Source organism: Diprion similis, chromosome 4 (genome assembly GCF_021155765.1).
Source record: "Diprion similis isolate iyDipSimi1 chromosome 4, iyDipSimi1.1, whole genome shotgun sequence".
Lineage (NCBI taxonomy): Eukaryota > Metazoa > Arthropoda > Insecta > Hymenoptera > Diprionidae > Diprion > Diprion similis.
Genome location: NC_060108.1, coordinates 19093550 through 19110249, shown reverse-complemented (window position 1 = coordinate 19110249; position 16700 = coordinate 19093550). Strand labels below are relative to the sequence as shown.

Here is a 16700-nt window from a genome sequence, read left to right as displayed (position 1 = left end):
CTATGCTAATCCAAGGAAACGCACTGATCCCTGCACGCTCTGCTGATGGTTGTATGGGTGCCAGTGGATGTCCGTGTCACCCGTAAGTGTGGGAGGGACACCCACACATGCGTGAATAGCCATAAAGTTGGCACGGCGAAGACGTCAAAATAGAGTAGACAGAAATGGCAAGCGCTTATAGCCGCACAATGTGAAATCTGAATGACTATCTGCTGCAGCGAGAGACGTACAACCATCGTGTACCGCTGCACTGCTCTCAGAGATTATCTTGTGGAACCGAGTCGAGAACGCATGTTAAATATTCCGATAAGTAGACATGAGTGTGACCAATGACTAGGCAGGTTGATAAAATATAAATAACTGCTATAAACATCCTCAGCCAGTTAGCCCACATGAGGAGTGAATTTACATCCGGCGCTGCATACGCCTCGGATAAGGGTGACAAATCCTTTATGACTAATCGGCGAGATTTCGCAGCTTTTGCATACATACTAGGAAACCTTCATTTTTACAAGGCGATTATACCAAAATACGAGAACCAAAATTAAAGAAACAGATAAAATTGTCGGTAAACTGCACAAAGGTAACATCAGAGCTAACAGTTCAAATTTTTGAACTCGCACTTGTTTAAGATCTACAAGCTCTTGTTGAAGAATACATCAGAAGTGAGTAAAATCGTAATTCTTGAAAAATTATGTCGCACACTTTACCATTCAGATAAAACTTTACTGCGCCAAGATAGAAAGAAATTATCGTATATTTAATTCGTGCAGTTTAATTATCTATTATAATTGATATTCTAAATTTGAATAAGCAAAATTCACTGATTCCCAGTTATAAGTATACCACTGGAAATGACCGGTGCATATACACTGACGATTCGGTGACGTTTTACTGATATTTCACCGATTTTCAGTGTATAAAAATAAGTTCACCAAATTTTAGATATGATCGTAAATCAGTCAGCGATAGCGAAAGGAGTACAAATGTTTTTTTAGAAATTTACTCTAATCTTGCTACGATTTATACAGGAAAAATAAGCATGCCGTATATAAACCACATCTATAGTTATGAATTACAAAGAACGAAGTATTCACCTAAGGCAGAAGACTCAACTACACGAGTTAAATTTTAGGCGGTAATTGCAGTCGGTAAATGAAAATTAATAGTACTGTCAGTATCTCAGTTTCTTACCGACAGTTTTAGTTCTCGACAGATAAGTAAATTGACGTTTGAAATCTGTCTGACCGATAACCGACACAGCGATGTATAATCACATCGGTACTACAGATTCAATAGATTCATATATCGTCAAGGCAGATAATATATAATTGTTCAATAAACTTACCGACGTGGCAGTATGATAAATTCACTCGAATGTGTGTCGAAACATCAAGCTGAAAAGATAAAATTTTGTTGAATCAATCGATGAGGTATAAATTCAAATCGATATGTATCGCCTTCCATGCAATCTTCCATTTTTGACTTTATCTAATACGAAGAGTGAATATAAATTTATATTTTATTTATAAAATTTTATGGAAATTCGGAACCACGTCAAGAGCAATTATATCAATATTTTACGCACGAGGAAGGCAGACAGAGGACTCAATAACTTTATCCTATCTGCAGTGGGCTAAAAAACCTCAGAAACAGCGATTTCGTATGTTTATTATTCGAGAATGAGAATCGCTCCAGGAATCGCAAATCGACAGAGATCTATTTTCCGCTATTTTCCGCTAAATCTAGCTATTTTAATAAAGAACATTCACATCTAGGAAGCTCCGTGATAACAATTATCTCAAGTATACATACCTCCAACGTTGCAGAATGCCGATGGCTCACGCACGTTAATCACCGCGTGTCACTAGTGAATCCTTGAATAATTAATAGCACTAAACAAACCGATCCGCGCCCGAGCTTTACCTGTCCGAACCAAACACGCGACGAACTTTACGTGAAATTGCCGTTGCTGCTGCATCAGGGGTTCGTTTGAATGTCACGAACCGAACCGCACAAGCGTTGAAGTTGAAAAGCGCGAGGAATACCGTGAAAATAGCTCGACGAATCCACAATAACGACCTTGTTTGAGTACAAGAAAAAACAACTCACACGCGAATGTTTAGAGACTGAACATCGGCATCGTTACTCAATTGTTGATCGATCGCTTACCGTTTTTTTTTTTTTTTCATAGACTTTTTTCTCCATTCGAGAATCATGGAATTGACTAACGTATATGACGCTTCAGATGTTTCTTGAATATTCTTTATATTGAATAGTCGTGAGAAGTCAATTCTCAATATACTTCAGGGAATGATATTCATTAGCGAGATACGATGAAACTGTTATTTTTGCTATCAAACACACGATCGGCACAACACGCGTCTTTTGTTTGGAATCGAATGTTGTTGACCGTCGAATTAATGCGTATTTATACTCTGAATCACTTCACTACGGGCGAAAACTTGTTGCACGGATTAATCAATTTGCCATACGCTCAATATCACACCGTTACAATACAGCTCACTGTTAATTATTGCGTCTTTTTTATGGAAAAACAGTCGAATGGCAGATCAACACTGTTAGGCGACGCGTACGAGAATGAGGAAAAACTTCAGCCGCTGCTGTCTTCACGTCGTTGCGATCATCTCATCGTTCACCTCGATTCGCAAAATGAACGCATTAGAATATATTCACTTAATTAACGTGTATTGTTAATTACCACGCGATTTTTACCCGAGTTCAGAATCAATCAAACGGAACATGCACACCGATCGACACCGCGTACTAGACTGGCGTGACAACAGAAGATGTCCGACCGTTGCTCACTTCACGTCGTAACGATCGTCTTTTGTTTTACTATTATCTTCGAAACTTGAAAGATACATTCGAAAAGATGTAATAAATTAATGTCTATGTACGAGCATACTTTACGCAGGTTGACTACATCTGAACGAATTTAAACCGATGCAATATATCTATACATCCATGACAATGGAAGAGAGAACAATTTTATCCGTGTGTGTTATTTCACACGCTGATAATACGCGACGCAGACTGACCTGCCGTTCTAGAAGAATCGTGATATTGTCGCAAAGGGCGCTAGTCAATTGAACGAACACGCTTGATGTATTTAAAAAAATATAATCTTAATCCCACACATAACAATATCATTAAAATCCGATACGTGCAACATACGGAGGTAGTGTTTGGTCGATTTCGCTGCAATTTGAACTTAATTGTAAATAATAACTTGTACTTAAGGGCCATATTTTTTCCCTTTTTTCACCTTACTATAAAATTATAAGCAACGTAAATATCAATCTTTTTCACATTCACAGCTGTAAAAGAAAATAGTACGTATTAACGTTCGAAACAGGATTGATAAGTTATATATAATATTAACCGGTAATATTTGTAAGCTCGTCCTCTTCAAAAAAATTCACATCCTCCATACCCTGTGGCATGTAATTCAATCCAGAATCATCTTTATGCAGCATATTATATCCTTTTCCATGTCCTGTAACATTTATTTAAATTGTTTTCAATTACTGCGATTTTAACAACATCTTTTACAGACAACAGAAATTACTGCAAAATATACCAATTTTTTTTAAATTCAACACACAAATTCTAAAAAATTTTGCAATTTAAATGTTTATAGTTTTGGTATACATTATAATAGCAATACTGGCACCATTTTTTTCACTTACCAAGTAGACTGACCAATTTTGAGGAGCCTGTACTTCTCAAATGGATCGGGACGTCAGGCTGCTGCCCTTTTTGATTAGCTACCAATCTTTGCGCCGCTCTAAGTGCATCTTCCATCAATCGAGACTTTGGAGCTCTTGCCAAGTATATAGTGCACTGAGCTAATAACACGTCGCTCTCTGGCATGCCAATCATCTTGCATCCGTTCATCACAGACACTGCAATACCTAAAAAGAGGTCCACCTCACATGAAATATCCAAGTCTGAGATCATGATCAGAAACCGTTTACTCTACAGCTTGTGCTTGAAAAAAATTAATAAGTAAAGTTCAGTCATAGAAACACAGAAGTTACGAACAGTGTACAATTTTTTTCACTTACATACCCAAAGCTTTAGGATCAGCAAGGCCAACATCCTCGCTGGCCATTCTAACTAATCGCCGGGCAATATACATAGGATCTTCACCCCCAGCCAGCATACGAGCAAGCCAGTAAAGCGCAGCATTATCGTCACTAGCCCTAACGGACTTGTGCAATGCAGATATTAAATTGTAGTGCTGGTCCCCTTTCTTGTCGTACAGTACGTGTGACTTTTTCAGGCTTTCCTTCACGTCATCCAAGGTAATGAGTCCAGGTCCTTTCTCAAGGAACTCCTTTTCAGCGGGAACTTTTGATTGCACGGCAAGTTCGAGCCCTCCCAAGGCTATGCGTGCATCACCGTCGCAAGTTTCAGCCAACCACTGAACCGTGGGCTCGTCTACTATAAACATCGGAACAAACGACTCGTCAGACTCAACCGATTCTGTGTATTTATCCTCTGAACTGCATGATTCATTGACAGCGTTGTTACTGTTTCCAGAACTGGCGTTCCCAGAAGCAGAGAACACCTTGCCCTCCATGAAAGTTACAGCATTTTGAATGATCGAAACGAGGTCAGGAGTTGTTAGCTTTTCCAATACAACGACACGACATCTGCTCAACAGAGCAGAATTCAAACTGAAGCATGGATTCTCTGTCGTTGCTCCTACCAAAGTCACAGTGCCGGCCTCGACATGGGGCAAAAAAATATCCTGCTGGAGCTTGTTGAACCTGTGTATCTCATCCATGAACATCACGGTACGCCGACCAAATTTTAACTCATTCGCTGCTCGACTAACAGCCTCCTTGACGTCGTTCACGCCCGACATTGCCGCAGACAGTTTTACGTACCTCATTTTACCACCAGGCGCTTGTTTACATATATGAGCTATCACATTCGCTAGAGACGTCTGAAATTTAAATTGCAGACTTCATTCTTTTTTTCTCATAGTCGTAAACGGTCATTGCAAATTATCAAAAAATTACCTTCCCACAACCTGGAGGTCCCCATAAAATCATGCTAGGAACTTCTTTCTTTTCCAACAACTGAAGGAGGACCGACTGCGGTCCAAGAACATGTTTCTGGCCTACGTAATTCATCAGACCCGTGGGCCTCACTCTCTCGGCAAGTGGAACATGGTCGTCTTTGTGAGATTTTTTAATACTACCAACCTATTCAAAATTCATGTATTATCATTATTCGTAGTTTGTATTTTTTTGCAAAATCTAACCAAGTACAAAATGTTGGCAAAAAATATTTCAAAAAATGCTGGAACAAATAAGTAGGGGAGGGATTCGCAGAGACTTTATATTGCAGATTGTTTATCTAAAGAATTTTGGAAAAATTAAAGGGAAAAGTATAGGTAGGATGAACTACTTTGGATTAAGGGTTTTACGTCATGCAGTGATCAACGGCACATGAAACGTGGATACTCAAGTTACTACAAAATTCTATTGATGATGAAAGAGGATTACTTTTTTCTGTTGAATATGGGGAACGAGATTGGCGCTTTCGGCTGAAGTGATACCGACACTTTGTTCGTCATTCTCTTCACTTTCGTCCAAGTTTTCACTGGACGACAAGTATTTGGCTTTCTTAGCCAAAGGTCCGGGCGTTTTTCTTTTGTTATTACCCTGCAGTCCTAAGGAGTGGGACCTTTTCATACCACTTGATTCCACCGAAGATTTTGCATTTTTTGACATGTCATTTAAAAACAAACATTTATTCACGTGACTCTCGATCTCCGAGGCCAAAAACTCCTTGCCACATATCGGGCAATCCATTTCTATATCCTATTTTTAAAGCTAATGAATGAATCGAAGATAAACTTTCTTCAACTTTCCTGAATTCAATGCTTCGTATGATACCTTTATAACATCGTTATTAACAACCACACATTTCACAGCTGACCTCAAGCCATTGTCAATTTGATTATAGGAACAGGTGGCAGCACCGAATCAGCAATTCAAAACCAAATTTCGTAAAGATGCGCTCAGCCTGTTTATCCATAAGCTACAAAATTAGCAATTATAGAATTTATCGATGACAGATAATGGATGCTGGATGGTAACCAAGGAAATTCACAGTAGCTCTATCACGGTTGGTCAGTTCAATGATAAAGTTGTAGTACCGGTAATTTCTTTACACGTTGCAGTCCCGAATTTGTGTGCAAAAACGTTCAGCAACTCAATTTCGTTCGCGAATGCTGTTTTCGCAAGTCTGATATTTTAAACAGGTAAAAATAATTTCCACGCTTTTACTATTGACATTAATTCACGAATTAAGGTTAAACGCGTTGAATTCAACGTTGTATGATTCATTATAATAATATTTGAACCATGGCATCTTAATTTTAGCAGCCAGCAAGTTGCCTCCTTTCAGGAGCTACATTCCTATGTTAATTCATAATTCTTTGTTTCATTACTGAGTAAACACAACTCCAGTCTTAGGCGATTTATTGTTCCTGCGTGACTGCGTCGGTAAAAAAGATCCGAATATTTGTCGATCCCAAATCTGAAGAAGATTGGTAACTTCTTTGTTTTTTAGCAACAAAAATACAATCTTAGACGAATTGATTGTTCAGTCTTTCCAAAAGTAGTATTTTTTTCTTGCAATTCGCAACAACATATACTTATTTCTATTCCCATTGTAGATTTGAGACAATAAATAATCTTCCTCCAGCATCCGAAACACCGAAAGCTAGATAGTGACCAACGCTGGAATTGATCAAGTAAAATCATCTTTTTTCACTACTTTATACGTCTTGCAATTCAATAACTTATTGTCACGATTTCATACCACACTTTCACAGAATATAAGGTGAGCAATGTAATAGAAATCACATGTGAAAGCCTTTAGCGCTCATGCTTTGGTCAAAATATCTCCGGCTTTGAGATTTATACCGTTATGACGCTGACCTGCATGCATGTCGGTTCTCCGTATAGACATTCGAGGCTGTTATCGCTGTATTTGTTAATTCGTCACTTCGGTCCAATGTCCACGTGATTTGTGTGATCTGTTCAATATATTCTCCTTAAAAAAGTACATTATAATTTAAAAAAATAACCATCTATGGAAGGCTCGCGCCGCAGGAAAATTAAAACAAGTGACAGCAAACCGACAGAGCGATCTTCCAAACTCACCGGGAATTTTGAGTGCAATGACACTGGGAATTTTCCACAGAAAAGTATTAGAGACGAGGTAAACAAGCTGCTGAATAAATTTTTGTTACTTTTACGTTAACCATTATGACTATCGTGATTGTTGTTATTTTCTATAATAATTAATATGATTTACAAAAATAAAGTTGTATACTGGGTGCATGTTTTTACGATACGTGTTGTCAATGTTATTATAATGGCTTTAGAAAAAAAATTATACCCAACTAAGAACCCAGTTTTAATCATAAATTTCTAGAAAAAATAATTACAGGCACCTACAACACTGCAGAGCTATATGTGTTATACTATTTAAACTTCGGTTTTATAATTTTCTAACAAGTATTTTCCTATGTTATTCAGACCTTAGTGTATTAAGATCGATCTGCACGAGGTATCGATCGAATCCGAATTAAGTTGAGATTTTGATTTGCCCTAGAATTTTTTGTATGAAAGTACTAAACGAAAAGCACAACCCAATTTTGAAAAACAATAATCTCAACTAGCCCAATAATAATTTGTAAAATGATTTAATTTGCTATTTGCAGAGCAGGTATTTTTCTGAAATTTGAAACAAAAACCAGAAAATGACGCAATATATCACAACATTTTTGAAAATAGAGTTATTATTACAACAAAGGTATGTAATTTTGAACAATAATTCTAAATTTTTATACGTAAATGGTGAATATTTTGATATGCCACTATATATTCGTTACAATTTGTCTAATGACTTTAAGATCTCAACTTCTGATCTGGATTGATACCTCGTGGAATGCTCCCTTTAGATTTTCTCATGTACTCAAAGATGAAAATTCAAACTCGGTTTTATTTTTTCTCAAATTATTAACAGGGTGACGGTGCATCAGTGTCTGAAATGCCAGTTGAATATGAAGCCAAGGAGGCTGGAGAATTTTCCAAAACTTTGCCAACCCGGTTGAGAGTAAATTTGGAAATTGATTTAGTCGCTGTAATTTTGTTACTCGGTGGATTGGCAACTCGATTATATCGATTGGAAGAACCTCGGAGCATAGTGTAAGGTTTCTTTTATAGTAATAATCCTTTGTACATTTCATTAATCAACAATTAACTGACTGTAAATAATAATTCGTTCAATACATACGAGTAAATATTGCGATTTTGAATAGGTTTGACGAACTCCATTATGGGAAATATGTTGGACTCTACATGAGAAAGACGTATTTCTTTGACTCACATCCACCTCTGGGAAAGCAGCTGATTTCAATCGCTGCTTATTTGGCAGGTTTCGATGGGAAATTCAAATTTGACCGGATAGGAAGCGACTACACTGATCTAGTTCCCCTTTTTGCTTTGCGAATCATCCCAGCTTTCTGCGGCAGCTTGGTACTGCCAACTGTTTATCATTTGGCTCTGGAATTAGGCTTCAAACAATGGAGTGCGACTATAGCAGGAATGATGTTACTATTTGGCGAGTATAATAATTTGTCAAGTCAAAACTATTGGACGAAATCGCATTGCCTTAACGTCTCATTCAATACGAATCCTATCATCAATTTCAGACAATGCATTCCTAACGCAGTCAAGGTTTATTCTGATGGAAAGCATCCTGATACAATTTTCGCTATTTGGTTTGCTATGTGTTGCCAAATTTAGAAAGATTATGGACAAGCCCTTCACAATATCCTGGTGGATCTGGCTATCATTGGGAGCTTTTAATTTGTCCTGCGCTTTATGGTGAGTGAAATGCAATCAAAAAAATGCAGGTATATAAGAAAATTTCAGAAACAAACTATGATAACAATTCTATTTTCCTGTATTCTTTTTTAGCGTAAAGTACGTTGGATTCTACTCACTTCTTCTTTCGGTTGCTCTGATCGCCCGTGATTACTGGAGTCTGATTCCACAGAGATATTTGTCTGCAGGTCTCCTGTATGTTCATTTGTTTGCAAGAATGTTCGTACTCATAACTATCCCAGTAGTGGTATACGTCGGGGTGTTTTATGTCCATTTATCTATCCTGACGAAAGCTGGACCCCACGATTCGGTGATGACCAGCGCCTTCCAGGCTAGTTTGGAAGGCGGTTTGGCGAGCATTACTAAAGGCCAACCCTTAGAAGTTACACATGGCTCACAAATAACTCTGCGACATACCCACGGTAGAGCATGCTGGCTGCACAGCCATAATCAAGTGTATCCGCTTCGTTATCCGGACAATCGGGGAAGCTCCCATCAGCAGCAAGTGACTTGCTACTCATTTAAAGATGTGAATAACTGGTGGATAGTCAAGAGACCAGGAACAGATGGTCTGGTTGTGACCAAGCCAATCGATCCCATAAAGCACGGGGATGTGATTCAGTTGGTACACGGAATAAGCAGTCGAGCGTTAAACTCGCATGACGTAGCTGCACCGATGTCTCCGCAGAATCAAGAGGTGTCTTGCTACATAGATTACAACGTTTCTATGCCAGCACAAAATCTATGGAAATTAGATATAATTAACCGCGATCAGACTGGGCCGATTTGGCACACTATTCAAAGCCAGATACGGTTGATCCATGTGAACACAGAGCAGGCACTAAGATTTAGCGGTAGACAATTACCGGACTGGGGATACAATCAGCACGAAATTGTAGCAGATAGAATAATTGAGCAGCCAGATACAGTTTGGAATGTTGAAGAGCATAGATATACTAAAAGTGAGGATCAAAAGCAACGGGAAAGAGAATTGGTCGGAGCTGAAATGATACCGCTGCGTGCTACTACGTTGAGCTTTTGGGAAAAATTTTTGGAATTGCAAACAAAGATGTTCTTCAGTGCCCAGGAAGGCCAAAACAGTCATATGTATTCTAGCGAACCTTTAGAGTGGCCAATGATGACACGTGGCATTGCCTACTGGGTCTCGACTGAGAGTAACGTAAGAATACTGGTATTAAAATACATAAACAAGCATGAATTGATTGGCTATCATGATTCTTTTCCTGTTGCAGGCACAAGTGCATTTGCTGGGTAATGTAATCGTTTGGTACTCTGGGACAGCATCGATTCTGATATACTTTTTAATGCTCGTCTTTTACTTAATGAGGCGTCGGAGATTGTGCTTTGATATATCAGATCAGGAGTGGAAAAGATTCGTTAATTTTGGTGAAGTTCTTCTTGTTGGATATCTCCTGCACTATCTGCCCTTCTTTTTCGTAGAGCGCACTTTATTTCTGCACCATTACTTACCAGCATTTGTATTCAAGGTCTTAATAACATCAGCGGTCATTGACCATCTGCACTATTTAATTGGGTAAGTTTGAATTGACATATAGGTTTTTTTACGTTATATATATTTTACGTTATAATAGTTTTACAAGAAGTACTAGTAATGATAATCCTTTACAGAGAACGACTGAAATGGCATATTACCTTGTTTTTATTCAAAACAAGCATCGCAGCATGGATAGGTATGATTATATATGTATTTAAAAAATTTGCTGTTTTAAGCTATGGTACAACTCCACTGACAGTGACAGAAATATTGAAATTGCGGTGGCGTGACACTTGGGATTTCATTATCCACAAAACTTGAGTCAAAAAATTGTACGCATTTTACTTCGATCTGATCAAGTAATAATTTAATACCTGATGATGTTATTTGTACTAAAAATATTCGTTTTCAACTAATACTGTCTTATTATCGTCGCAGTCGCGAAGAAGATAGATTGCAGCTATTCAATTCATAAAAATCTGTGATTTCCCAATATATCCATGTAGATATAATCTGCAATAGGCAATCTAGTAATATGAAATGTATTATTTCGTAAGTGGTTTTTATGACAATTTTATTCACTTGTTAAACAGACATCACAAATTTTTATACTATTTCTACAGTTGAGTTACAAATATCTGCTGTAACTCATAGTTCAGATGAATATATCAAAAGTGGGTATACAATTTCGGATTTCAGTATTTATTTATGATAGCACTCAAGCGTTAAACTTTTGAATCAAGACATTCCACTATGAAAACACATCATGAGATTAGTATTCTGAGGCACAATGTATTACATTAGAGTGTAAGATACTGATAACAATTTGTTGTACAGAAGTTATTCATACTGATTATTCGCTAAAATTTTTTGAATTTACCTTTTGATACTATCATATACGTACTAGAGCTTTTTCGTAAACACATTTTGCAACATAAAAGTCATTGATGACTTACTTACTTTTTACATCTCTCTATTCTATGACGTACAGTTATACTTGATGTTCTTTGAGAACAACAGATTTGCATAATGGCAGGTCAATAATGAAACTTATCAATTTACAAATGGCCATATATGCTGAAACAGTAGAATAGAATTGAAGTACCAATAATATAATAATATACTCACACAATACTCTTCAACAAATGATAATAAAGAACAGAATACAACGACTCAAATCTGTATAATGTAAAATTAAGTCTAAGAGATAACTCTACAATATGGTTAAAAAATTTGACCTATATTTTGTATTATGTATGCACTAAGAATATAATGGAGAAAATTTCAAACGTATTTTAGCTATAAATTTAGGTGTATTTACTATGTACAGAGGATTATGGGTCTGATATAAAACATTGACATTGGTGTGCATTTTGTATTCTAGTTTATAACTCAAAAGAAAAATTTATCATATTTGTACACATACCATTTTTCTGTGTTCTGGTTTCATGGATTGATTATTACTTAAATGATTATGATACTGAGTCACACGCGTTCGGCATCATGCTGTGGTCGTATTCCAATGTCTCGAACACTCCCACAGTAATCAAAAAATAATCAATTTGCACCAACAGATAAGCAGCTTGACGATGTACAGCCAGTCGCATACATTCAATTACAGTTCTACACGAGTTCATACACTGTATGAAATAAACAATTTCAAGCACAATGCAAGAAAAAAAAACATCCAAATAATGAGTTATACCATTAATTATTACACTATACTTACCTCTGACAAAGCCTTTTCTATTCTCCCAGAGTCAAACAGGTCTACTAATTGCTTCCATATTCTATAATTCTTGATTATTGTGTTCTTTGAATGGGATACATGTAAAAATTTAATCCACCTGTTAACGAATTTATGTAAAAATTATGTGATCAGCCCTGGGATGTGATATATTCGAATTCCACATTTTTTAAATCAACTTTTCTTACTCATTTTTCTCGCAGTTAAAACTGTATGCATAATTCCAAGACCTCGGCGACTTTGGAAATTGAGAACCTACGTAATTTGTTACAATGAACATTATTGAACGTAAAATGATTTTATTTTTATAATTTAACCAATGCATCTGTTACATGAAATTAAAACAGTAAAATTGAAACATGATTTTAAAATTGCTGAATATATTTACATAAATTCATAGTAACTCTCATGAAATGCACGTTTTCTACGAGAGGTATGATAGAATGTAACTGCGTTCATAATAAGATTAAGTGACATATGACAGTAATGCATTCAAAACAATTTTAGAAACGTAAATGCTTGAATTCTCAAATCGTTTTGCGACACATGTAAAATGCTACTATATCATAGGTCTACATATTTATGAAGCAGTAATATTGAGAAATAGATTTTTTGTACGGTATATCAAACTCTAAGTTAGTTCTTTAAACGGTTCTCTTTTGTCCTTCGCGTTATATTCGATTATGCCTCAATCATATTTAGAACAGAAAAAATAAAGTTGTTAACACAATGCATTTTTGGCACAAATTATTCTAATATGCGTACAATATATAAATATATGTATACATATTGAATTCGATATATTGTATACATATACACATACATATACATAAGTTATTTATTAACAAATATTTATATAATAAATTTCTTGAATTACATTCATAAATGTAAATCGATTAGAGTGTTCTGGAAAACAAACAACCGAAGTAATCGGGACAATAAATAATAACAAAACGAAAAAAAAGACTGGGCCTATTTTTGTGATGTAAATTCATGTTTTGATCTGAAAATATCATAATTTATACTGCAGCCTTCAATAGGTAAAGATGATAGATCGGATGAGACCGTCACGAACACTATCAGAGCTGTTCCCAACTCCGAAAGAGAAAAATACCGAGTCACAAGCCATTCTCTGTGTACAAGCGCCCATGGGGTACCAACCAACTTTATTGAAAACGACTCCAACACGATATACCTATCAGGGAAAAAAGTGAAAAAGGTTTTTTTTTAACTACTGATACACGTATCAACTTACAGATTCGAGTTCACACAGACAAGAATTTATCAATCTAAAACTGGGAGCTGGATTTACTCTTATAATTTCGACAGCAAGAAATTTAATTGTAAATAGGACCTCTTTTGGAATTTCGTTGTCGATTTTAAAATTCTTTGCTCAAGCTGCAAGTTTCTTTCACTTCTCTAATTTTCCTGAGAAAGGCTAATTAGCTGAATAATCAAATATTCAACTGTGGTTTCCATAATGCAGACATGTGATGAACGTACCTTATTTCTTTGTATATAAACTGGTCTGTTGAATGTGATTTCGACCAAACTGCCAACATTCACTCGTGAAGTATAGTGTGTGTAAGTTAATCTCGACCCATCAGAGTCAAGAAGATGAGCATACAACAATTCAGTGTAAGAGCCAGGAATTGCTGAATAAAATGGATCAGATGGAGCAATGGATTGATTTTGAACCTGTAAGAAATAGCGCAATTAATTATTAGTAAAGTAGTAACACGATAAAATGAAACTCGCTAAGAGTTGATAATCTCACATAATAGAAATACCTATATCAATTTAACTTAAAATAATCAAATTTCATCTCAAGACATACAATTCTGACCTGAGTTGGCACTTGAACTCCAATTACGCAGATGTTTCTGTCGACATTGAAAGCAACAGAACAATCCAGGACGCTTGTGTTCAAGCAGTCAGTTTGTTGAACTATGGATCTTAGACAATAGTATTTGAGGCCTTCTCTAACTGCGCCACCCTCAACCGCAGCACCAGATCCCATCATATTTAACGAATTATTTGCTACGTTCAATGAAGAATTACTTGAATTCATGGAGAATGCTCTAACATGTTGTGGAGTCCCAGGCCACAGAGTGTTGTCTTGAGAGGAATTCTTGCCGAAAAGGAAACTCCTGGAATTCAATTTTGATGAAGAGTTGGGTGCTTGCCCATCGCTCAACATATTGTTCGATCCGCCGGCTGTGCTAGTTCCACTGGTACTTGCCACAACTCCGATTGTCTACGTGAAAAAATGACAAAGAGTTGTTACTACAATTAATTCTTGCGATAAATGAAATATAAGTCAAGTGTTAAAACTAAATCTATTCTATTATCTTGAAGATTGAGACCAGAAATTGCAGTAATGTAAACATGGTCAACAATTTAAAACTGTCATTGACAAACTACTAAATTAAAAAATCAAACAGTAAGAATGCAAAATTACCGATAAATCTCCCATTGTGGGATGCTGCTTTAATGGCTTGACACGGCTTTGTACATTAGTTGAGAATCCCTCAGGCATAGGCCATTTTCTTTCACTCGATGAAATGTTCATCAAAATAGCAAATGCTTCATCCTGATTTAGTAGTGAAGAGCCAGCAGGTCCTTCAGCAAATTCTTGTGGAGTTAAAGTTAAAAATCTGATTTTCGTCAGAGCATTTCCAATGACAGAGCGAAGTGACTTGTTGTCCTCTGGATCCAGTCCTTTCCTACTGCACTCGGACCTCGCCCATCGTTCGGCGGCAGAAAACAATTCAATTTCAGAATTGATTTCCAGTTCTTCCTGCTCAAAGACTGTCACCAAGGTACCAATTTCGATTTCCTCAAAACTTGGTTTGCTCAGAACGCTGTTGGTCTTTGTGCAAATTATCTGAAGGCATTTTTCCATCAGTACTGGCTCCTCGAACAGCTTGGCAAACTCGTAGGCACGGCATGCCTTTTTTGGTGACAAATCTGACCAAAGAAACTTTGTGCATTCCTCAACAAGAAATGGAAGCATGTACTTTTTAGCGCAGTAGCACAACTCGCAAGCGAGCTCAAAAGATCCGAGGTCTATATTATCAGTATAAATATATTCAAGCAGGGCCTTAAACGCTTCAGGCTGAACGTCTCTGATGGGGATAGGGTCATTTTTTTCTGCCATTCCACCAAAAAACATCGCCTCGAAGACTGGGCTAGACATGGCTAAGAACAATTTGTGCCCTTCAAGGATCTGTTGATGCGGTTCTTGCCCGACGATAAATTTGCAGTCTGACCATTGCCCCGTTTCTAGTATGTGTTTGCCTCGCTGAGCTACCTTTTGTTTCGTTACTTGCCAGTCGCAGGGGGATCCCATGGTTGGCAAAATTGAGAGAAGTCAATAAGAAGAGAAGTTTTATGATTCGTCAAAGCTGGATTCTTGTCAATTTACACTATAGAATATGGAAAAAGTTGGTGAATTAGTAAAGTATTTATAATGAAACAGTCAAGATACACGGGTAACACTAAACGCAATTTTCACAGGCTATCTGTCGACAATTTACTTTGGTTTTATTACATGTTTACTAAAAATCTCCAGTATTTCACATAATTTCGAAAATCATTTGAAACGTAACGAAATCTTGATAATTTTTATTTTACAATGTATATTTTCAGTGAAGCCTATTATGGAAGGTCAGAAAATGACATGCTATATTCTGCCTCCTAATATCAGTGAGATATTATATGTAAACGACGACTGGAAAACAACAAATAAAGATTCGATGTTGCTTGTCGATAAAGAGCACAACCACGGCACTTTTTTTAAGTATAGGTGTAGCAATTATAAGACATGAATGTCAATTTCAAAATTCGACATACTCCAAGAAGACTTGGCCGAATTAGCTATATTATTGAAAACAGAGGAATCAAATACCAGCTGAGATTTGACGAGTTTTTAGGTTAGGTCATAGCTTTTTATATACTCTGACGGACTTCTATACTTACATTTGCCTCGTGAATTAGCTATAAATAAATTTTGACATCACGAGGGTGAGAAGAAAAATAAGAGCAGTTACACGCGTATGCTTGGGGCTAACTAGAGCCTTGACCAAAATATTTTTTTGGTTGAGCAAAAGATTGTTGTTGACAGATGTGTGTACCTTGATATCCGTGAGAATTTCCTAGGTGGTGATTTTTATCATGTTCTTCGTACACTCGAAACTCTTGTGAATATCCATAAAACTATTTACGATACCCCCGGGGTGTCAAAACGGATAAATACAAGGAGTACATCTCCGTGCCGAACACGCTACTCCATCTTGATTTTAATTTCACCTACACAAATAAATTTTCCCTAGACGTTTCCTAGCTCAAACGAGCCACCGTATACGCACGTCACTAATTCAACTTCGTAACGTATAATCGCTTGCTTCGCACATGTTGAAGTTGACGAGAAACGACGAAGAATGCGAAATCGAAAAATACTTTTGTTTCGTTAAATTTTTCTACGCATTGAGAA

The 16700-nt window shown here is 36.8% G+C and overlaps 3 protein-coding genes across 5 annotated transcripts; 1 reads left to right on the top strand and 2 right to left on the bottom strand.

The window, feature by feature from the left end:
• Positions 1 to 3128: 3128 nt before the first annotated feature.
• Positions 3129 to 6185, bottom strand: LOC124405537 (ATPase WRNIP1-like). Its single transcript, XM_046880516.1, has 5 exons — positions 5544 to 6185; positions 5055 to 5240; positions 4096 to 4978; positions 3714 to 3938; positions 3129 to 3520 (listed from the first exon to the last, which is right to left on the bottom strand). Exons 1-5 carry the CDS (start codon positions 5850 to 5852, stop codon positions 3402 to 3404), a joined length of 1722 nt encoding a protein of 573 aa, XP_046736472.1. The 5' UTR covers positions 5853 to 6185; the 3' UTR covers positions 3129 to 3401.
• Positions 6186 to 6614: 429 nt separating this feature from the next.
• LOC124405536 (protein O-mannosyltransferase 1) lies at positions 6615 to 10923 on the top strand. 2 transcript variants are annotated; one of them, XM_046880514.1, is made up of 7 exons: positions 6615 to 6799; positions 8080 to 8261; positions 8375 to 8676; positions 8768 to 8942; positions 9036 to 10122; positions 10196 to 10497; positions 10593 to 10923. In XM_046880514.1, the coding sequence occupies exons 2-7, from the start codon at positions 8104 to 8106 to the stop codon at positions 10777 to 10779; spliced, it is 2211 nt and encodes a 736-aa protein (XP_046736470.1). In that variant the 5' UTR covers positions 6615 to 6799; positions 8080 to 8103; the 3' UTR covers positions 10780 to 10923. The 2 variants fall into 2 exon arrangements, with proteins under 2 accessions (XP_046736470.1, XP_046736469.1); XM_046880513.1 differs by lacking the exon at positions 6615 to 6799 and adding an exon at positions 6939 to 7269.
• Positions 10924 to 12632: 1709 nt separating this feature from the next.
• On the bottom strand, positions 12633 to 16661 carry LOC124405538. 2 transcript variants are annotated; one of them, XM_046880517.1, is made up of 5 exons: positions 16342 to 16661; positions 14667 to 15633; positions 14043 to 14462; positions 13709 to 13903; positions 12633 to 13400 (listed from the first exon to the last, which is right to left on the bottom strand). In XM_046880517.1, exons 2-5 carry the CDS (start codon positions 15555 to 15557, stop codon positions 13239 to 13241), a joined length of 1668 nt encoding a protein of 555 aa, XP_046736473.1. In that variant the 5' UTR covers positions 15558 to 15633; positions 16342 to 16661; the 3' UTR covers positions 12633 to 13238. The 2 variants fall into 2 exon arrangements, with proteins under 2 accessions (XP_046736473.1, XP_046736474.1); XM_046880518.1 differs by having other exon boundaries at positions 14052 to 14462; positions 16342 to 16656.
• Between the last annotated feature and the right edge of the window lie 39 nt (positions 16662 to 16700).

What these genes read in the sequence shown, in the direction of transcription:
- LOC124405538 (XM_046880517.1), bottom strand. Translation starts at nt 15,557, where the DNA reads ATGGGATCCCCCTGCGACTGGCAAGTAACGAAACAAAAGGTAGCTCAG. An exon ending in CCACAATGGGAGATTTATCG is followed by an intron (nt 14,463 to 14,666) that starts GTAATTTTGCAT and finishes TTTTTCACGTAG; the next exon opens with ACAATCGGAGTTGTGGCAAG. An exon ending in TTTATATACAAAGAAATAAG is followed by an intron (nt 13,401 to 13,708) that starts GTACGTTCATCA and finishes TTTCCCTGATAG; the next exon opens with GTATATCGTGTTGGAGTCGT.
- LOC124405536 (XM_046880513.1), top strand. Translation starts at nt 7,141, where the DNA reads ATGGAAGGCTCGCGCCGCAGGAAAATTAAAACAAGTGACAGCAAACCG. An exon ending in AGGAATGATGTTACTATTTG is followed by an intron (nt 8,677 to 8,767) that starts GCGAGTATAATA and finishes CATCAATTTCAG; the next exon opens with ACAATGCATTCCTAACGCAG. An exon ending in GGGTCTCGACTGAGAGTAAC is followed by an intron (nt 10,123 to 10,195) that starts GTAAGAATACTG and finishes TTCCTGTTGCAG; the next exon opens with GCACAAGTGCATTTGCTGGG.
- LOC124405537 (XM_046880516.1), bottom strand. Translation starts at nt 5,852, where the DNA reads ATGGATTGCCCGATATGTGGCAAGGAGTTTTTGGCCTCGGAGATCGAG. An exon ending in GACCTCCAGGTTGTGGGAAG is followed by an intron (nt 4,979 to 5,054) that starts GTAATTTTTTGA and finishes TTTAAATTTCAG; the next exon opens with ACGTCTCTAGCGAATGTGAT. An exon ending in AAAATTGGTCAGTCTACTTG is followed by an intron (nt 3,521 to 3,713) that starts GTAAGTGAAAAA and finishes TAAATGTTACAG; the next exon opens with GACATGGAAAAGGATATAAT.